The sequence below is a fragment of the Fusarium oxysporum genome, chromosome 1 (genome assembly GCF_000149955.1).
Source record: "Fusarium oxysporum f. sp. lycopersici 4287 chromosome 1, whole genome shotgun sequence".
Classification (NCBI taxonomy): Eukaryota; Fungi; Ascomycota; class Sordariomycetes; order Hypocreales; family Nectriaceae; genus Fusarium; species Fusarium oxysporum.
In genome coordinates, this window is record NC_030986.1 from 892,734 (window position 1) to 911,767 (window position 19,034).

General features: G+C 48.0%; 7 protein-coding genes and 1 non-coding gene across 9 annotated transcripts in view; 6 read left to right on the top strand and 2 right to left on the bottom strand.

Moving 5' to 3' along the window:
• The window catches only part of FOXG_11116 (uncharacterized protein), a gene marked incomplete at its 3' end in the record, with an annotated part of 2,810 nt that extends 2,727 nt beyond the window's left edge, over positions 1-83 (top strand). Inside the window, exon 2 of the mRNA XM_018390622.1 lies at positions 1-83. Coding sequence (XP_018249128.1) covers positions 1-83 — 83 coding nt within the window.
• A 1,926-nt stretch (positions 84-2,009) lies between these two features.
• On the top strand, positions 2,010-4,762 carry FOXG_11117 (uncharacterized protein). The gene is made up of 2 exons (XM_018390623.1): positions 2,010-2,529; positions 2,580-4,762. The coding sequence occupies exons 1-2, from the start codon at positions 2,318-2,320 to the stop codon at positions 4,546-4,548; spliced, it is 2,181 nt and encodes a 726-aa protein (XP_018249129.1). The 5' UTR covers positions 2,010-2,317; the 3' UTR covers positions 4,549-4,762.
• Positions 4,763-5,133: 371 nt separating this feature from the next.
• FOXG_11118 (oxidoreductase) lies at positions 5,134-6,687 on the top strand (the record flags this gene model as incomplete). 2 transcript variants are annotated; one of them, XM_018390625.1, is made up of 4 exons in its annotated part: positions 5,134-5,907; positions 5,954-6,149; positions 6,198-6,311; positions 6,361-6,687. In XM_018390625.1, 4 exons carry the CDS (start codon positions 5,371-5,373, stop codon positions 6,501-6,503), a joined length of 990 nt encoding a protein of 329 aa, XP_018249131.1. In that variant the 3' UTR covers positions 6,504-6,687. The 2 variants fall into 2 exon arrangements, with proteins under 2 accessions (XP_018249131.1, XP_018249130.1); XM_018390624.1 differs by having other exon boundaries at positions 5,371-5,907; positions 5,954-6,311.
• A 534-nt stretch (positions 6,688-7,221) lies between these two features.
• Positions 7,222-10,500, top strand: FOXG_11119 (uncharacterized protein). Its single transcript, XM_018390626.1, has 2 exons — positions 7,222-8,544; positions 8,596-10,500. The coding sequence occupies exons 1-2, from the start codon at positions 7,638-7,640 to the stop codon at positions 9,033-9,035; spliced, it is 1,347 nt and encodes a 448-aa protein (XP_018249132.1). The 5' UTR covers positions 7,222-7,637; the 3' UTR covers positions 9,036-10,500.
• On the bottom strand, positions 9,123-10,491 carry FOXG_11120 (uncharacterized protein). The gene has a single exon (XM_018390627.1). It carries the CDS (start codon positions 10,453-10,455, stop codon positions 9,325-9,327), a length of 1,131 nt encoding a protein of 376 aa, XP_018249133.1. The 5' UTR covers positions 10,456-10,491; the 3' UTR covers positions 9,123-9,324.
• A 4,075-nt stretch (positions 10,501-14,575) lies between the features above and the next one.
• On the top strand, positions 14,576-14,657 carry FOXG_20463. Its single transcript has one exon. It is a non-coding gene; the product is annotated as a tRNA-Ser (tRNA).
• Positions 14,658-15,245: 588 nt separating this feature from the next.
• On the top strand, positions 15,246-17,073 carry FOXG_11121 (uncharacterized protein; the record flags this gene model as incomplete). The annotated part of the gene is made up of 3 exons (XM_018390628.1): positions 15,246-15,574; positions 15,619-15,940; positions 15,985-17,073. 3 exons carry the CDS (start codon positions 15,246-15,248, stop codon positions 17,071-17,073), a joined length of 1,740 nt encoding a protein of 579 aa, XP_018249134.1.
• On the bottom strand, positions 17,029-18,945 carry FOXG_11122 (uncharacterized protein). The gene has a single exon (XM_018390629.1). The coding sequence runs from the start codon at positions 18,751-18,753 to the stop codon at positions 17,149-17,151; it is 1,605 nt and encodes a 534-aa protein (XP_018249135.1). The 5' UTR covers positions 18,754-18,945; the 3' UTR covers positions 17,029-17,148.
• Positions 18,946-19,034: the final 89 nt, after the last annotated feature.

A 19,034-nucleotide genomic window follows, 5' to 3' on the forward strand; every position in this document is an offset into this window, starting at 1 on the left:
GCATCATGGAACATAAAACTTTCCCTTTGCTGTTTATTTATTACAAACATAATAAGCTTCACTATGTACATAGTATGATTTAGACGATCTTGGCTCGGCCAAGTAGTGGTAGAAAGAATGGTTACGATTTTTGGATAATATTGTGTAATTTTGTTGAAGATACCACATCATCAATTATAGACATATCTTAATAAGTCTTCGGTCCTTGTGATTATGAAAATGCCTTTTTACTTGAACTCGAACAAATGACTGACTGCTTCAAGTCCAAGTCCAAGTCCTTCCCTCGAAGATCAACAGCCCAGCCGTTTATCACATGAGACCACTTGATCCTTTGTCGTCACTAGTGTCTCCATGTGATACCAGTTTTGTAAACTCTATGTCCTTCGATTCATCACGTGGAACAGCGCTAGAACAAAGAGGAGGGGGTGAGCAAAACAAATTAGGGGACCGTTTCAACCGGATCGTTGGGAACAGAAACAGGGCGGGATTTTTCCCGAAAGTCAAAAAGCCTTGTGGCCGTTGAGGAGAAAAAGGGGAGACATGTCTCTGCTCTGGAATGCGGAAGCAGATAGTGGCGTGTGGAGGGGTTCTAGAAGATAGGCGTGTTTTGAATGGAAATGTGGCTTTTAGTTGCGGTGTGAGAGAATATCGGTGAGGATGGTAAAGAGTGAAAATTACAAAGGGTGAATGATACTGAGTTCAGACACAGAGCCAGACTGCCAGAGGATTGTTTTGGACTGTTGTCAAGTTCTTTGAAGGGCATAGAATTTACAGGGGTGTGTGATAGAAACATTCGGAGGTTGAAGAATAGCCGTGATTGGCTCTTCAGAATGAGACAAAGGGAAGCAAACGACTCCTTGAGCGAGATCCATGAGTCGTCTGAGAATGTCTCATCGCTCAATCCTCCCTTTGTCCCGTTACACCCGCAAGATTTCGAACGATGACATAGTGTCTACGTACCAGTCACAAGGTGGGTGTGGTGTCGTCGATGGCTTCAAGTTTCAACAGTCAGCCATGAAAGAAACGGTGTCGTGGCTAGAAACAACCAACCGATTTTACCGCTAAAGTTGATAAATGGCAGCTGTATTTATGGCGGGGTAGATAGGTCTCTTTTTCGAGGTCGGATGACTCATAGAGATGTCGAGCGCGGCTGTTTCAACTAATGAGGCGGCGAATGCAAGGGCTGATGACATACATGACGCGCTTGGAGGGAGACGTTTCAGAGAAGGGATGCCAAGGCGAACCGTTTTTTTATAATTGAATACTTCCTAGTAGTTCGGTGAGCTCTGTTAAACAGAAGTTATTCGATAATCAGATATGAAGCACTCGATCGGTTGCAATGTCTAATGGCCGTTCAATTAATCCGACCCTAGCTGGGCAGTTGGTTCTTCAGTCTCGGCACTTCCATCATCGTCAGTATCAATTTAAGAATTCCTCTTGTCTTCAACCATATTGACATCATTCTTCTCCGCTATTGAGAAAAGAAGAAGCAGCAACATAACGAATTGCTGCATAGAAGTTGGTGGTGATGCCGAAAAGCCTCGTTGGTGTGGCGCAAGGCTTTTTGTGCCTGGAGCCACAGTAAGCACAGCCGTGATCTGCGCCTCTGCATGTGTTCCACTGATGCCAGGGCAGCAACCAAGGTTCCCTCTGAATTGACAGGCTCGGCTCTGGTTCTGTGATGGAGAATTGAATATTTCATCATTTAATTGATCAAACGATTAAGAATTTTGACGTAACTATATTCAAGTTGAGGCTACTGAAATGGCCCATGTTGGCAGTAATTGGTGGGAACTGTAACAGCCCTGTAACACTATCGAACAGCCTGTATTATAGCTGTCTACGGGAATGGCCTCAGCGTCATTAGTTGCAGATTAGATTATCTCCCTCGTCTATCTCCCGATCACGGACGTCAATGCATCGGGAACACGGCACTCAGACCTCCTACGGACTTATGCTCCTCTAGCTATCCATTTACAGCATATTCTGTCTCACCCAAACATTCATTTGTAGCACTCGCAACCTCTTTCCGAACAGGCCTCCTGCGAGCCATGAGGCGCAGCACCTCTTCCATTCCACACTCTGCTGCAGGTTATTTGTGGCCCGCGGCCTGTTCTGGCGGCCATCTTTTTCCTTCACCACTGCCCTCTGGTGACCTACGTCTTGGGCCTAAGAGGGAGCTGACTTATAAGCTTGCAATTCCCGTATCAACCATCAGCATCATGACAGCCTCGTCAACTATAGCTAAAAGCAGCATCGGAATTCCTCTGATTGCCCCTTTTCCATTTATTGTTGATTGTGATCAAAGCTCAGCGCAATGAACAATAACGTTGCTTCGCCGTTTAACCTTCAAGTTCCGATATCGTCTGCTTCGCCTAGCGGATCGAATAACACAACTACTGGAAGACCGCCATTATGGACGCCTTCATCGCGACGAAAAGTCTCACGACTTTATCTTTATACTACGCTTCCTTTGGAGAAGATTATGGCAGTGGTTCATGCTAAATCTCCCGATACCCCTGCGCCTGGGTACGTGCTTTTCGATATTGTGTTGCGGATATATCCTAATAATTGTATAGTAAAGATTCCGCCCACAAGACACTCAATGCGATGCTCAACAAACAGCCACGATGGCTTCATCCCAAAACAGAAGACGATATGGTGCGGCGACTAGAAGAGCTGGCTCTTTCTCCTACACGCACAAGCTCAACCCATAATTCCGTCGCATCTCCAACTCAAGGTTCTGGACCTATTCCAGCTCTGAACGCTATCCCAACGCCGCATCTTGTTAGAGATCCCGGTACTAGAGTTTCGCTCGAGGTTCCGCCTTTTAACCAATATCCGCAGCAATTTATCCCAAATAATGGAACCGCTGCCCAAAGACAGATCCAACAAAACCAGGAGGACAACAGTACTTTTCGAAACTTCTTACAGCGACCTACATTCATGACTACATCGACGGACTGCACTACTGGAAGTTTACGACAAATACTCAATGACTATTCACATCCGTACGTCAAGACAGTAAAGCGCCTCATAAAACGATATACAGCGCCTCTCAACCGTCGAGGAACCAGTCTATCTCCCATCTCGGATGAAGAGCCAAGTGTGGCATCATGGCTCAACGATCGTGACGCACCAGTTCACTTGCCCATGGGACCTTACTACCTTCCCGGAAACTTCCTCTGCATCGACGAATTTGCCCAATATACATGTTTTCCGCAAGATGAGATTCATCAAAAATTGGCTTGTTTCTGCCGCCCTATCCACGAGATCGAAGAGCCAGCTTGGATCACAGCACATGGCCCTACTCAAACTGGAACCAATGCATTATCAGCTGCTGTCCATGGTAATTTATTCGAAGAGCGTGATCAATTTGGTCACACGGTGCTTCATCTCATGGCTGCGCGATTCTTGTCGGATTATCTTTTTCAGGCGATTATCTCGGATAAGGCCAACTATATCCTGAATGTGCAGAATACAGCGGGCCAAACACTCCTCCACGTCTTACACACAAACTGGTTTCAACCTCAAAACAAGGAGTTGCTGAAGCAGCTGTTGGATGCACTCGCTCACAAGGAATTCGACTTCAGTGCGCGCGACTACTATGGACGCTCATTCTCGCATATTCTCTTATTGCGGGACACACCACCTGGGCTACGAAATTATGCACTCGGGCTGTGCAGCGCAACCAGTTATCAGAAGAGAGACGCCTTCAACGTAACGCCTACTTTTTCAGCCATCCCCGGGCCTGGAATGGGTATCAGCAGAGCGAGCACACAGGCTATGGACGTCGACCCTCCAGCACCAATGTCTCGACAAGCTAGCATTGCTGATCCTTGGCACTTTGACGATATCCACCAGGAGACACAACTCCTCAAGTACATCAATGATGCGGAACTCAACCCCAGACTTGAAGACGACCAAGGCCGCAATGGACTCCACTGCCTCGCAGCCGCCACGCTGAGCGAAACGAGCATCACACAAAAGTACTACCTCGACGAGAACGGCGTGCCAATCGACCGAAGACGCAGAAGGGACAAGACCGTTAAGAACTCGGACTCGTGCACCGATAGATTACAATTCCGCCTTGTTCTTCTCCAAAACCTCCTCGATGCAGGCGTCGATCCAAATCACTACGACATCCACGGCAACACACCCCTAATGGCCTTCGTCGCTCAACTTCCTGAAGATGATGACTACAAAATCGGCCCCGATATCATTCGAGAACTAATAGATGCCGGCGCACAAGTCAACGCTCGAAACCGATCAGGCGAAACAGCACTGCACATCGCTGTTCGCTGCGGTCACAAACTCGCTGTTAAACAGCTTGTTGAGAGCGGCGCATGTGTCCATGTTCGCGATGCAGCAGGTAGAAGTGTGCTGGAAGTCACGGATGTCAAGATGAAGGGTTTAAGAGGTCACGATGATGCAGAGTATGCGCACCTTGAAGCGTGTAGGGCTTGGCTGAGTGGGATTTCGGGAGGAGCGGTGCAAGAGCCGACGGTATTGCAGGAGTGGGAGGTTGTCTCTGATGATGAGAGCTGAGGAGATTGATGGTTATATGTGTCTATATGGGGTTTGCACTTTTGGGACGGCGTTGGGATAGAGGCGGATACCCTGGTGTTACATGGCAAAAGAAGGAATAGACTTGCTTTCACCGTACATATAGGGACTTTAGATCTCCTCACACAATGCAAGAAAGAAGTAAAAACAACAATTCGCCGAATTCCATGTAAGATGCTGGTGACAGCGCGTTCTAGAGCAGTTACTCTGGCTATCATCTGAAGTAAGGGCATACGCCACGACTGGGCATCACGAACTACCCACGAAGAACTCTTTATCGTGTAAATTCAGTCGTTGAACAACTCCGATACAGTTGATGAACCCTTGTATGAATGTTATTCGCGGACTTTGCGACCTCAATAATTTCTCCAGATCCTTCAAGCTAGGAATGTATGCTCTAGTCTCAAAAGGGATCTATAAACGCATCGCTGCACCTTTGCCCTCATCCTACAGTACGATAATACCCTTGCTCTAAAGTCCGAAAGCGAAGGTTGTCTCAGTCTACCAGCAATATGATTGGCCCTCCTTACTCCTTCGGACTTCTTGGCGAAAAGCGTCAGCATCGGCCCCTCCCACGCCGATGGCTGACGCCAGCCGCGATGAACTGCAACACTGGCACTTCATTTATTGGTATGCACCATACAATATCAACGGCATCAATTTCGGACTTTAGAAATGACTTTCATTATAAATATCGTGGGATACTACCACTTGAATAGACTTATCATCATCAACACTTGCAATTCAGAACAAACACTCAAAAAGACACTACAAAACACAACTTGAGCTATCAACTCAATCACCATGTCTCCTCACTCTGCTTCAACCACCACCAACGACCTCGTCAACGAGTATGCCAACATCATCAAGGGCAAAACAATCCTCACGACCGGTGTCACACCCAACAGTCTCGGCGCAACCTTTATCCTAGAAACCGCCTCCAAATCCCCATCCCTTCTCATCCTCGCAGGCCGCAACGCCTCCAAACTCCAAGAGATGTCTGAAGCCATCACCAAGACGAACCCTTCCGTCAAGACCCGCTCTCTTGTGGTAGATCTTGGCTCTTTGGCTTCAGTGCGAAAAGCTGCTGAGGAGGTTAACAGCTGGAGTGATGTGCCTAGCATTGATGTCGTTGTTAACAATGCTGGAGTCATGGCTATTCCATATACCAAGAGTGTGGATGGCTATGAGATGCAGTTTGCTATTTGTCATCTTGGACATTTCCTTTTGACGAACTTGACTATGGATAAGATTCTTGCTTCGGAGTCACCTCGTGTTGTTAACATCTCGAGCAATGGCCACAGTCTTGGTCCTATTCGCTTCGCCGATCCTCACTTCAGTGTAAGTCATCTAGCCTTGCATTTTGTACCATACTAACTTGAAAAAGGATGGCGAGATTTACGACCAATGGAGTGCCTACGGTCAATCCAAGACTGCAAACATGCTCTTCTCTGTATCTTTGGCTCAAAAGCTAGGAAGCCGTGGCCTTGAATCTTACAGTGTTCACCCTGGCCTCATCCTGTCAACTGGTCTCGGCACACATCTAGACTTTGCCAATATGGACGCTGATCTGGGCACTTTCAGTACGTTAACTCACCGTCCTTCCACTACTTCAACTAAAAAATCCCCAGTCAAGTCTCATCGCGCACGAGGCAACTCTGAAGGGTGGGCAGCCATTCCCCCTGTTCCCGTCGAAGTTGGCGCTGCGACACATGCATTCGCTGCTTTCGACCCCAACATCAAAGGTGAGATATTATTTCCAAATGAGTATGAATAAATACTAATACCTAATAGCAAGCAACGGCGCTCATCTCTTGGAGGCGAGGGTTGCTGATCCTTTTGTTGATACTGTCAAGGCTTGGGCGCGAGATGCTGTTGAGGCTGAGAAGTTGTGGAGGCTGAGTGAGGAGCTTGTTGGGCAGAAGTTTGGATATTAATCGCTGTAGTGTGCTTTTCAGCTTGAAGGCAAAAAGGGAGGAGTTGGGTTCAAAATTATAGGTACCTTAGACTACAATTAGATGATCGTTATCGCCGCTTAATATGCATTGTTCGCTCCTTATCAACTACCTCATCCTCTTCTCTAGCTTGTGATCTACATGTTTCTTCTACCTTGAGATGCCTCTTGAAAGTGGAAGGCTGCAGATAAACTGCTTTAATTCAGAGAATCGCGCAAGTAAGATGTTTCTTTTTCGATCATTTTGCTTACTTCTTCACCCATAATGTCAAGGAGAGTGTCTTCTTCTCAGTGGTTATAATGGCTGTCGTGTCACAAAAAGCCGACCATGGATCTCATGTCGTACGTAGATTGAGATGTGACGTATGACTTCAAAAATGCTGTAATAATACCTTGCTCAAAATTTAAGCTGTTACTTCGATTCAAATAGTAAAACTTTGACATCATAAGCCTTAGCAAGTGAAATAACGAATTGTAGGCAATTAAATCGAATTGAGTTCTCACCTGACAGCTCGATATGACCCGTCAAGGTGCGGTGGCATGCGGTGGTTGGCGCATCTTCCGAAGCATTGAATCATCAAGGTAAATACGGTGAAACGCTTCACACAAGCCAAATTATGAGACATGAGATATCGCGGAATATGCCAAAGCGTAGCCAATGCTTTTTTGAAAATTCAAGCGATATGTAATAATGATATTTCACAAATTGCAGTCCCTCATCCGCTAAAACTAGCCCAGCCCAGGCAGAGCTGATAGTGCTGCGTTGTGGCGCTGAGCTGCCTGTTTAGCGGCTGAACTTTGCATACTACAGCAGCACCCAGCACCTTCTCCAACCTGACGGGGACTGGCAGACTGGCTGTGACTGCCTGCTTCCCCGCTGATCCCGATTACTCACTGGCCACTGATATGAGGCTTCCGCTACTTCTCCAACTTCACTCCATCATTTTTGTTTCTGCAACACCATCGATACTCTGTATCTTCACTTTCTCTTCACTTCATCCAGCTCCGCCGATCGCTTTTGTTGCGTCGTCTTCGCTCTTTTGGTCGTTCGTCTTTCAAATCTACACCCCTCCTTCATGATCGCGAGATAACGATAAGCTCATGGCCCACGGCTATCATGAGTGCTCTTGACCTTGATCGTGCCCACGATGGCGTCACCAACCAACACCCCCCGGAATCAAAGGATACAGACTCTTCTGCTGGGGCGCCCCTAAAATCAATAGAGACTCCTCTCAAGTTCCAAATACCTGAAGATTGCCGCACCTTCTCGCCTTTTCCTCGCCTGCCGCCAGAGATACGTGCCCAGATATGGCAAGCTACCCTGGAGACTCCCGGCATGCACTTTCTCAAAATCGACACCGACTGGCACCCGGCAACAGGGCTTGGAAAATGGTGGCTCAAAGAGCCGCTATTCCTCCACGCAAGTATTGAAGATCACGATGAGGAGGTTGATTCTATGGCGCTCGAGGTCAGGAGGGAAGCTCGCCCTACTGCAATGGTGTACGGTACACTGAAGCCTCTCTACCCCACTCCACAAGCCGACATCTCTTATTACACGAATCTCCATCAACAGCTCACCAAACTTTCCGTCACATGCAATGAAGCTGCCGCTGTAGCTAATTCCCTTACAAATCGGTCTACGAATTTCCGCCTTAACACTGGCCGAATCGTAAGTCTCAACTCTTCCTCGGATATCATCTATCTGGAATACGTCCCACCCGAAGTTTACGAAGACAGCATACGCTTCAACAAGGTTCTGAACTGCTCAGGGCTCGATCAAATTCGAAAGATCGCGGTCAGATATTGCCACAAATGGTATGAGCAACAATCGCCCAGGCGATGTCCAAACTGCGGCCTAATCCACAACACTCCTGATAGAGTCAGGTATCCGAAACACTTGTACAGGTTCTTAGCTCAATATCTCCCCAATCTGGAGCAGTTCTTCTTTGTCGATTACCTCATTCTACGCAAATCCGACCTCAATGCTACCACAGATCGCCACGGGTTTCAGAGTAACTTGAAAGGTAAGCGATAGATGACAAGGGCTTGAGACAATACCACTGACCTCATTCAAGCGAAAACCGGCACATGCAGGTTCGAGGGCGGGAACAGAAGCTACTTCGAAGCGGATACGCAAGATTGGACTATCAACTCCCGAGTTCTTCAAGTCAAATCCTGGCTACAAGAGAACTTCGTCAAATACGCCAAGTCGAGTAGCTTGAGCGCCCACAAGAACCCAGAGCAGGTCGAGTTTGGTGTTCTCGCTTGCGAATGGAATGTTGAACCACCATCAGAGCCAAAGAAGGCACTGGCGACACCGGTTAAGAAAGGAAGAAATAAGAGAGCCAATAGCGAGGAGCACGCCTTATCAAGGACGAACCGACGAGGATCGACGCCGACGGTATCAAGTCCTGTTACCGTTAACCTTCCACTCGAAGTGGCGGTCAACTTCCCGTTCGTTTTTGATGCATGTGGCAGCAACAACTTTGAATTCACCTTTTCTATGTCCCTATAATGACTTTGAATGGATTTTATTTGGCTTTTGCGAGGAGTTGAGGCTAAGGATGAGATTTGGGCTACGAGAGCCAGCACTTTGATGCTACAGGAGGACGGCGAAGCACATCAACACCAGAGTGCTCAGCCATGAATTATAGTTACAGAGATTAGATTAACTTAGAGTATAAATTTCCCCGATGAACCGTCACCTTGAATCCGAATTCTACGACTGCGTCTTGCTCCTACGCTACGAAGTTGTTTCTGTAATTCCTCGTATTGCCTGGATTGCAGGGCCAGCTGGAAAATGTTCAGTAAATCCCCATCATGGTGAACTCGTCCAGCATATCCTTTGTTATCCTATTAATCTCCATCAACTTGCTTGGTCGCGCCGTCCACCCATCCTCCACATCTCCAAGCTCAGTATTCAGCATATCCCGATACCGCTGATTGGTCAACAGACCTGTCCAAGCGCTTTGGCTTGACCACGCACTAGGGAGTCCCATGAGAAGATTCATTTGACTCATAATGTGGCGAAACATCTCGGAGAAGAGCACGAATTGGGTTGACGGCTCGATTAGAGGTATGTCGGCAAACGACATCGGAGCGGCATCGATGAGGTCCTGGTGTGGATCTGATATCGAGTTGAATATGATCCTGAGTACGACTTCAAGATGTTTGGTGAGTTGTACGTAGCAAGATATTATTAGAAACATCGTCGGCGAATCGAATACTGGGGGAAGCTCGGGTGTAGTGCTTCCGGATGTTGGTGTCGCTTCACCCGACGAAGAAGCTATCGACTCAGGAGATTCTGTGTTTGCCTCCAAGGACAGCATCATCCTGTTTGTATGTGGCTTGCGACCTTGGCAATACACAGTCCGTGTCCCGAGCTGGCGATGTAGCGTCTTCAGAACAACAAGGTACTCCTGCGCCGCCTTCAAGACCACCTGAATATTCTGATACCCATTCTGCCTCTCCCGATCCTCACACACAAACGTACTCAACCGAAAGTCATTTTCAAGCTGAGACACGAATTCCCAGCCCTGGTGGATATCGACATTAAGTTTCGATAACTTCTCGAATACCTGCATACTAGGCACTATGATCCGTTGCTCAAGCTCAGGCGGATCAAGTTCTGACACAGAAGGCCACGCATCCATAGGAAACGGGAGACTTTCGGGTGTATACCCGCAAAACGGATCAAGATTCCAAGCTGTGTCGTCCAACAGCGCTTGGACAAACTGCATATCTTCAGTGGGTTTATGAAGTACCATGTCCTTCTTGGGCGGTCTGCCGACACGTCGTTGCAGGCCGGCCTGACATGTTAGGCCGAGCCGGGTGCAGCGGGCGCATGAGGGTGAAGAGAGGGATCGTGAGCAGCGCAGTTTCTGGCGACGACAGCGCTCGCATGCTGAGCGAACTTGATTTGGGTGCGTGTGCATTGTTTGTTGGTGATGAGTTTTGAAAATTGGTTTATGAGTGAGACGGAGTAAGCGGGCATCGGAGGGTTATTGTGGGGCGACCGGAGGCTTTTGGGGGTGGAGATGCGGGAGGGACGGGAGGGATGCGGGGCCGGGGTTTTTAAACTTGAGTTGTGATTTGTTCGACTCATAAGTAGATGTCGGTTTTGGATAGTGAGTGTTTGTATGTATCAAATTATCCGTCATTAAAGGGTCTTTACGCAAGGAAGTTGTTGACGTGACAATGGCGGCATAGAGTTGTTGAGCTGCGAGTTGTTGGTAGAATTGAGTTCTGACGGTTGTTCAAACGTTTGAGTGTATCATTTTCCACCGGTGTAAATGTTCGGAGGCCCAGGCATGAGTCGAAGCGGGTGGAGAACCTGAACCGTGATCTATGAGATTTGGGATCGTCTCAAAGATGAAAATTCTGGACTTGTACTCACTGTTTCACATTATCCGTCACTTCGAATGCAGAATCAGAGTTTGGGGCGTGAGTTGTTCAAACGGATAGAGCCTGGGCTGTGATGTGATAGAGTCAATATCAGATCTGATACCTCACGGGCGCGTGCTTGAATGTACCACAGCTCCCGCCGACACAACACTCCGCCACCACGGCAAGGCATGCTACCTCATCAAACATAATTCTGTATGTAGGACACAAGATGTTTTCTCTTTTCTCTTGACTCATAAAAAATGATGATGTAATGGAGAGCTCGGACTTGTCGCTCAGATACATCATCTCCTCTTCTTCCTAACTTCATTTCTGTTCTTCAATTATTACTCCCCGGGCTTCCCTTGTGGTTGTGCTATCCAACAACATCCACTAGAGTAGCATATCTTTGCCCCGCTCATAACCAAGAAACCTCGCCAATCCACACTAGGATTCTGATGATACGTTGTGGGATATTCGGCGACTTGCCTTTCGCTTTGCACCTTTTCTGGATAAAAGCTTGGCTCTATTCCGTCAGAGATGCTCAAGACAGACCTAGACTTCTCTACCTTCAGCTTCTTTGCTGCTCCTGGGATTAGAGGCATATTTCCAATATGCCTTAAACAAGTCCCCAAACCCAAACCTTCCATCAACTCAGATGCTTGGCCCCGGAGATTCAGTATTACCTTCTTTCTTCACAATGCGAAGCTGGCAAGAACACAGCACCATATGGCGACAATGACCCTCGAAGTGAAGCTTTCTCTGCTATTCGGTCGTCATGATATCTGTCCACTGGGAAATGCAGCCGCGCAGTAAGCCATCTTGCCATCCTCAGCTCTCCCTCGCGTCTCGATGCTGAGGGTGTTACATATATCATCGAGGTCAGATATCCTGGGAATTTCATCATCACGCAGCAGGCGCAGCATCACATGGTGATCAACATGGGACCTTGCATGACACAGTCTATCAATTTCGCATTGACGGGCGACAGCCTTTGTAGTCCTAAGTTCATCAAATGCCCCATCCGGCAGTTGGTACGCACTCGACCCTGCTGAACGAAAGACTCAAATAATAGGGACTACGGAGTCATGCGGACACGCACAGAGAATGGTCTTCCCCAGTGTCGGACTCAACATTTATTGGTCGGTGACAGATTGGCCAATGCACAGTCATGGCCACACAAAATCCATTCATCATGGCCAACAAGAACGAAAAAGGAAAGAAAGGCCAGCCAAGCCAGCAGCAAGGTCGCTCGACGACTCCTGTGCTGCGGGCATGAACCCAGGGATGATGACTCAACGAACAAATTGCCAGTCACCCACCTGAAGCTGGCGCGATTGAAGATAGTACAGCTGGCGGAAGACAGACCTACTATTTTGCTTCCAAGGCCGTTAGATATGCTACCTAACAGTGCGATAACGCCATGAGAAAGCTTGAGGAGATTGCACAACGATCTACAACCGCATTAAGTCTGTAAGTGCGGCCCCTATCACGATCCAAGTCACTCAACTTGATGATATGCCGCCTTGTACTTCATCAGAAGATATTGGGGGATGATAGATGAGAACCAAAAGCAAGAGTGGGATCATTTCATCGGCATTGCACGAGAGACTGTGAATCAGTGGTAGGAGAAGCGACCATCGCTGTGCACTGTTGCTCGGTACTAGGGGACCGAGCAACTGCAGCACTACGAATGGTTCGCAGAGTCCCCTTTACTCACAACAGCCACAAAGACTGGAGACACCGGAAGCTAGTCATTTCAAGTCTGTCGAAAAAGCCGAAACGATAGGAAGAACTGAAATGTCTCTTCCACTTAACCTACACCTCAACAGCCAATAGCCGAATGATTGGTTTCACAGGTCATATGCGTATCAACGTCAACTGGCCTGGCTTCAACTCTTCATGTGTTCCTGCTCGCAGACACGCGGTACTGCTCTCGAAATAATGGCTTACACTTACAATGTACGAGTTGTAGCAAGGAATAATAATGGATTAAAGACCTTTTTTCGGCAGAGCCACCAACCAGTGCCGCGAAGATTCCGCGACATGATGAACTTAGCGGTTCTGTTGGATTCGCTCTAGAGACTAAAAGTACTGAAGTATTTCGTGTTCTAGCTACACGTTGGGTTTAAGGCATACGTTGGGCGGCTACCAGCTACAAGATCAAGTGGTCGAGTTTCAAGCTTGACGCCGACAATTGGTTACTGAAGGGAGTGCGACAGAAGGAAGCTGAAACCAGCTCGTTGGTATGAGAAAACGGGACTCCAGGGAAAGCTTTGCCCCGACAGAACTTGGAGCCTGGGTGTTAGAAGAAAGAAGATCTCAGCCATTCGACAAGTCCAAACGACAACAAGGAAAAGGCTGATGCTGCGCCTGCTGTCGTCGCGGCGCTCTGACCTCCCGTGGTATCATTGGAAGCCGGAGGAGGAACATGCGACGCAGAGTCAGCGTCTGATCGAATACTTAAAGGATGTTGCTCGGGATTTACGAAAATAGGGATAAGTTTGACTTTGCCCTAGCAACTCATACAAGCTCACGAATTCATCTATGGGATACTTGGACGCCTATCAACGTGGAGAACGCCCAGAAGAGATTAGAAAACGACGGCGCTTCAGGACCCTCATCGCCCAGCTAGATACCCCGGATATGAGGCCCTGCAGGAGACCCTTGTTAGTCTAGTTGAGAAAGTGCGCCAGCTCATCGAGATATACTGCAAAAGTGCTTGTAACTTGATACTTTGGCCAACAGGGGAGCTAGCCAAGGTCCCATCGATGATGCCAGTGGTGGGACCAAATGGGTGGTCCTTGTGGATGGAGGTAGCGGAATACAGAAAGTAGGAGCCCAGAAACAAGGAAGATATCAGTGTTTGGAGACATTATTGCCACAGTGGATTAGTATTGATGCAGTGTCACATGCATTCGAGGTATGCTTCAATCCAATACTCGCAACACTCGCAGCAACTAAGGCGGCCTTTTCATTTGGAACACAAGACTGACGAAGCGTTTCCCTTCACTCAGGACAGGTTCTCAGAAAATACTCGAACACACCAAAGGGGTAGGCCATTGTTTTCTTTGAAAGTCGAGGCTCTCTTTGATGGTTAGAAAGGGGTCAAGCATGTCTTGCACATATGATGGTTGGGCTACAATCCTTTCTCGGCAATTCGCTATTGCAGGGCTGGACTTGGACGTAATGGGATCATCTAGGAGTCTCATGATCTAATGGCCAATCTCTTGATCTTCTAACTCCTCTGCGTCGACCTGATGATTTGGCGCTGATCGAGGGCTATGAGGACTTGGCATTCAACTCGTGCCGACATCCTCATCTTCACCAAAGCTCGAATGCAAAAGTCATACCAACAATAATGGTCGATCCATATGGTGCCAGGTCATCACCAGAAGTTTATCAAGCCTTCCACCCTCAACTGCACGAGCCGTCTCAAGTAACTAAATACTCAGCATCTGCATGTGATCAGATACTTTGTACCAGGAATCGAGAAGAATTTGTCAGGAAGCCTTTGTGGAGAATAATTCATAGCATCAAATAGAAAACAGTCTAACATTCATGTCTCTCTTGCTGGTTGTTCTGAACGGAAAGACACTTTGGGCTGGTCTCATTCCAGCTGGTACGGGCTACATGTACTACCATGCACACATAGAGTTTATCCAATAAGAAGGCGCAGTGGCAGAGTGGTCTAATGCGATAGACTAGAAATCTATTCTCCTCGGAGGCGTCTGTTCGAATCAGGCCTGCGTCGATTGGTATTTTTTGTCTTTTGCCTGTTGTTTTCTTGATCTTTCTTCTTTTGCTAGGTCATGTTGATATCAGCTCAGACCGAATTGCTGCAAATCGAGGTTCGGATGATAATCGATATACATAAGCTTTACCAGCTCTAATAGCTGTTATAAATTCTAGAATTTAAATTCTTATTATTCCAACCAATGCACGTCCAATAATAGGTTTCTCTTTTCGAATGGCCAAAATGCATAACGTCCTTGGGCTGGTGGTAAGACGTGGTGAAACATTCGCCGCGTCTCATAGGACGGAGGCTTACTCCTGTTTAAAGCATCCGAACGTAAGCCCACCTCCAGCAATAGGAAATCGGACAAGCTACCGTATATAATTTAGCTTAGTTAACAAAGCTCATTCCACGGAGCATTTGAAGAAAGCGTCAGCAATTAGTTTCCTGTGCGAGTCGTAGTTCATTTCATAAAGCCTCCGATTTTCCCTATCTGTTACTTCGCGAGTTGAGAGGGTTAATGGATTTCTCTTATAAATTGGCATTCTTCCTCTAAGGATGTGACGATATTAACAAGGCAAACAGACTTGTTGTGAAGTGATCATCATGGCTTCTGCAGAAATGAAAGATACTGCCTCACCTTACAAGGTGGAGGCATCTAACCAGACACTCTCATCGCCACCCTCTGTCAACTCGTCAGACCAGACGAAGACAGCCCAAGAAGATGAAGAAGCTCAAACAACAGTGACCAGAAAGACGAAACCAGCTTTCAATAGAGATTATCGCTTCTGGATGATCATGGTTACTTTAGTCCTGGCAACACTCCTTGCATCTCTCGAAGCAACAGTCGTCATTACTTCTCTTCCAACAATCGTCGAGAGTCTCAATCTTGGAAGTAGCTACATCTGGGTTACCAATGTCTTCTTCCTCACCACGTAAGTTCCCACTCCGATTTCGCGAAGTGGCTGACATGATACAGAGCTTGTGTCCAACCCCTGTTCGGCCAACTCTGTAACCTCTGGGGACGCAAGAAAGTCATGATGTTCATCTTTGCTACATACACACTCGGAAGTGGTATCGCAGGTGGTGCTAACGGCGGCGCAATGCTCATCGCTGGGCGTGCTATTCAAGGTATCGGTAGTGGTGGAGTCACTATGGCCAACGATGTGATCATCTCTGATCTGGTACCACTTCGATATAGAGGAAACTACATCGCTATACTTCTATTAGTAGCGACTATTGGGTTTGCCGTTGGACCTTTTCTTGGTGGCGTTATTGTTGAGAACACGACTTGGAGATGGGTAAGTAGATCGATGACATCTGCCGACTTATGCTGACTTGTTAGGTATTCTACCTCAATCTTCCCATCGGAGGTGTTGCTATCGTCGTCACATACTTCTTCCTCAACCTCCAATACGATCGAACTCAGTCGACCATGGATAAACTTCGTCGCATTGACTACATTGGCAACGCTATTCTCATCGCATCAAGCGTCTCGATTCTCATTGCCCTTACTTGGGCAGGTCCCGTTTATCCTTGGTCCGATGCTCGAATCCTAGCTCCCCTGATAATAGGTCTCGTCGGCCTTGTCGGTTTCGTTTTATATGAAGCCTCAGGAATTCCCTCGGAGCCTGTGATGCCTATTCGCCTATTCCCAGGTCGCACATCATATATCGTGTACATCAACACGTTTCTCAATATGTTGTTAATCCAATGGTGTTACTTCTTCTTACCGTTGTACTTCCAAGCTGTCAAGTTATCAACACCTTCACGGTCAGGAGTGCAAATGCTCCCCGTTGCTCTCATCGCTATCCCAGGCGCAGCGCTCTCTGCGGTAGTTCTCTCAAAATGGGGCAAATATAAGATGCTTCACGTATCAGGCTTCTTCCTTATGACACTAGGTGTCGGCCTCCTCGGTCTTCTTCAAGAAGACAGCCCCCCTGCTGCTTGGATCTTGCTGCAGTTCATTCCAGCTATTGGCTCCGGTTTTCTTCTGAATACCCTTTTGCCTGCTTTTCAGGCAGCTACTGAGGAGGAAGACCAAGCTGCTGCTACAGGAAATTGGACCTTCATGCGTTCTTTCGGCTCTGTGTGGGGTGTAGCCATCGCTGGGTCCATATTCAACACGTACACGAAGCGGTATTCGCACATGATTGATAATGAACTGGCGCGAGAAATGCTCGGCTCAGGAGATTCTTACCAGAGTGCGACACGAGCTTTCGTTCTACAATTTGACGAGGTTGTTCAGTCTCAAATTCGACATGTTTTTATGTTGTCGTTGAGTAAAGTCTATGTTATCTCTGTAGCGTTTGGCGGGCTTGCTTGGGTACTCTCTCTGTTTGAGAAAGATGTTCCTCTGCGAAAAGAATTGGATACACAGTACGGTTTGGATGAGAAGGCACCTGTTGAGCAGAAGAAAGAAGAGGCATTGTAATAATATCTAGTTTTCTTTTTTGCCAAAGCCCGATTGAGGCCTTTTGTATTCTAATTTTTCATCTCCTATTCAAGATCACAAGAATTCTTTAACAGCCTCCCAGAAAGCCTGAGGATTCTCAGCCATAGGAAGATGTCCTGTTTGAGGCACAATCTTCAACTCCGCGCCATTGTCACCAAGTAGTCCCTTGCTCGCATCCATAGCCTTGACAAGAGCACCCTTGGCATCTTCCTCTCCAACAACAAACAAGCCGCGTACTTTGCAGCCACCCATCTGAGGCTTGAGGTCGTAATCCCAAAGGGCTGTGTTGCTGTATTTAAAGCCCTCAACGTCATTGGCAGCGACCATCTCTGTCATCCACTTGACGGTCTCAGCGTTGGTGGAGGGATGGAACCATCGCTGGACTGTTTGTCCGGCGAGCTTCTCAATACCCTTGCCGTTATCCTCCTCGGCTAGAGCTGTGCGATCCTTCCACGCTTGTGTGTTGGCGGCGCTTGATGTAGGGTTGAAGTCGCAAGCAATGAACTGCTGAAGACGCTCAGGGTACTTGATGGCAAAGTTCAGGGTAGTAACACCGCCGAATGAAACACCAATAAGGGTATGCAGCTTGGTGATGCGAAGGGCATCAAGCACTTCTCGAATGTCGTCAGTCAAACGATCCACAGTAGCAGCTACTGGAGGCTGAGGCACGGCATGTCGGCCACGGGTATCATATCGGAGAATTCGGAACTCAGGGCGCTCTCGCTTGAGGATTTCTACGAGGGGATCCCACATATGCAGCGAAGTCAACAGTGAATTGGTGAAAGCGATTGTGGGAGCCTTGGGGTCCGGGTTACCCTCCAATCGGTAGGGAATGACCAGAGAATCTGAAGTTGTGACGAAAGAGTTTATAGCAGCGTTGGGGCCAGGTGTGGTAGATTGCTTGGAGTCGGGGGAGGTGAAAGCAGCTGTCGAGGGCAGCTTTGATAGCGCTTCCAGCTCTCGAGGAGCAGGTCCAAAGACGTAGAAGAGAGAATATGTTCTTCGACCCTTTGAAGCAACGAATTTGTCAAAGACTTTGGTGCGCCATGGGGTATCCATCGAGGCCTTGTGCTCCTCTCCACCCTGGCCATTCTCTTTAGCATAGTCATGCAGGGCAAGGAACGTCGTCTTGCCCTGTCCCTCAAGATACGAAGTCTTGAAGGCGCGTGAGCGCAACCAACCAGGAACCTTGGCCAACATAGGAATATGCTCCTCAACCAGCCACTTCTGATATTCCTCTGCAGCACCCTCAACGTCCTTAAGTTCGATTGTAACCGCAGTAGTTTGCAGACCCTCGGCCTCTTCGTCGGTCAACTTCTCGAAGGGCACGAACTTGTCAGACTCGTTGGAATGAACCAAGTCCCAGAAATATCGCTTCACGTCAACTTGGCCAATGGTCTCGGCTTCTCGAGGAGATCGGTTCGCACGCAGTGTGAGGTATGTCTCGGTTTCGAGGTGCGGCATGGACGTAACGTCGTAAGCAGCGAGATATGTAGGTTCTTGACCATCCGTCGCCTTATATCGAAGACCGTTGGAGAAGATCTGAGGAAGACGAAGTCGGGTCGGGCCGTGCTCGTTATTATACCACTCATGGAATTGATCTAGAGACAGCCCAGGCTTGGGCTGCATCGTGACGTAGAGGTTGCCAGGAGGAGACATGGTGCTGGTTCTTTGAATTGATGGCTGTAATTGAGGAGAGAAGCTCAATGGGAGGTTATCCAGTTGTTATAAATCGCCCTCAGGCCTTCCGGAAGAACGATTTACATGACGGGAGGTGGAGCGGGAGTTTGCGATTCGGCTCGGCAGATGGAATCGGGAACGTAGTGGGATGTACCTCACTGTATGTATAAATGTTTACCCCGCCACTCACCGAAAGGTCACCGTGAATACGGGGGTCCACACCGGGAGCACACCGAGAAGCCATCGCGACCTAGCGGAGT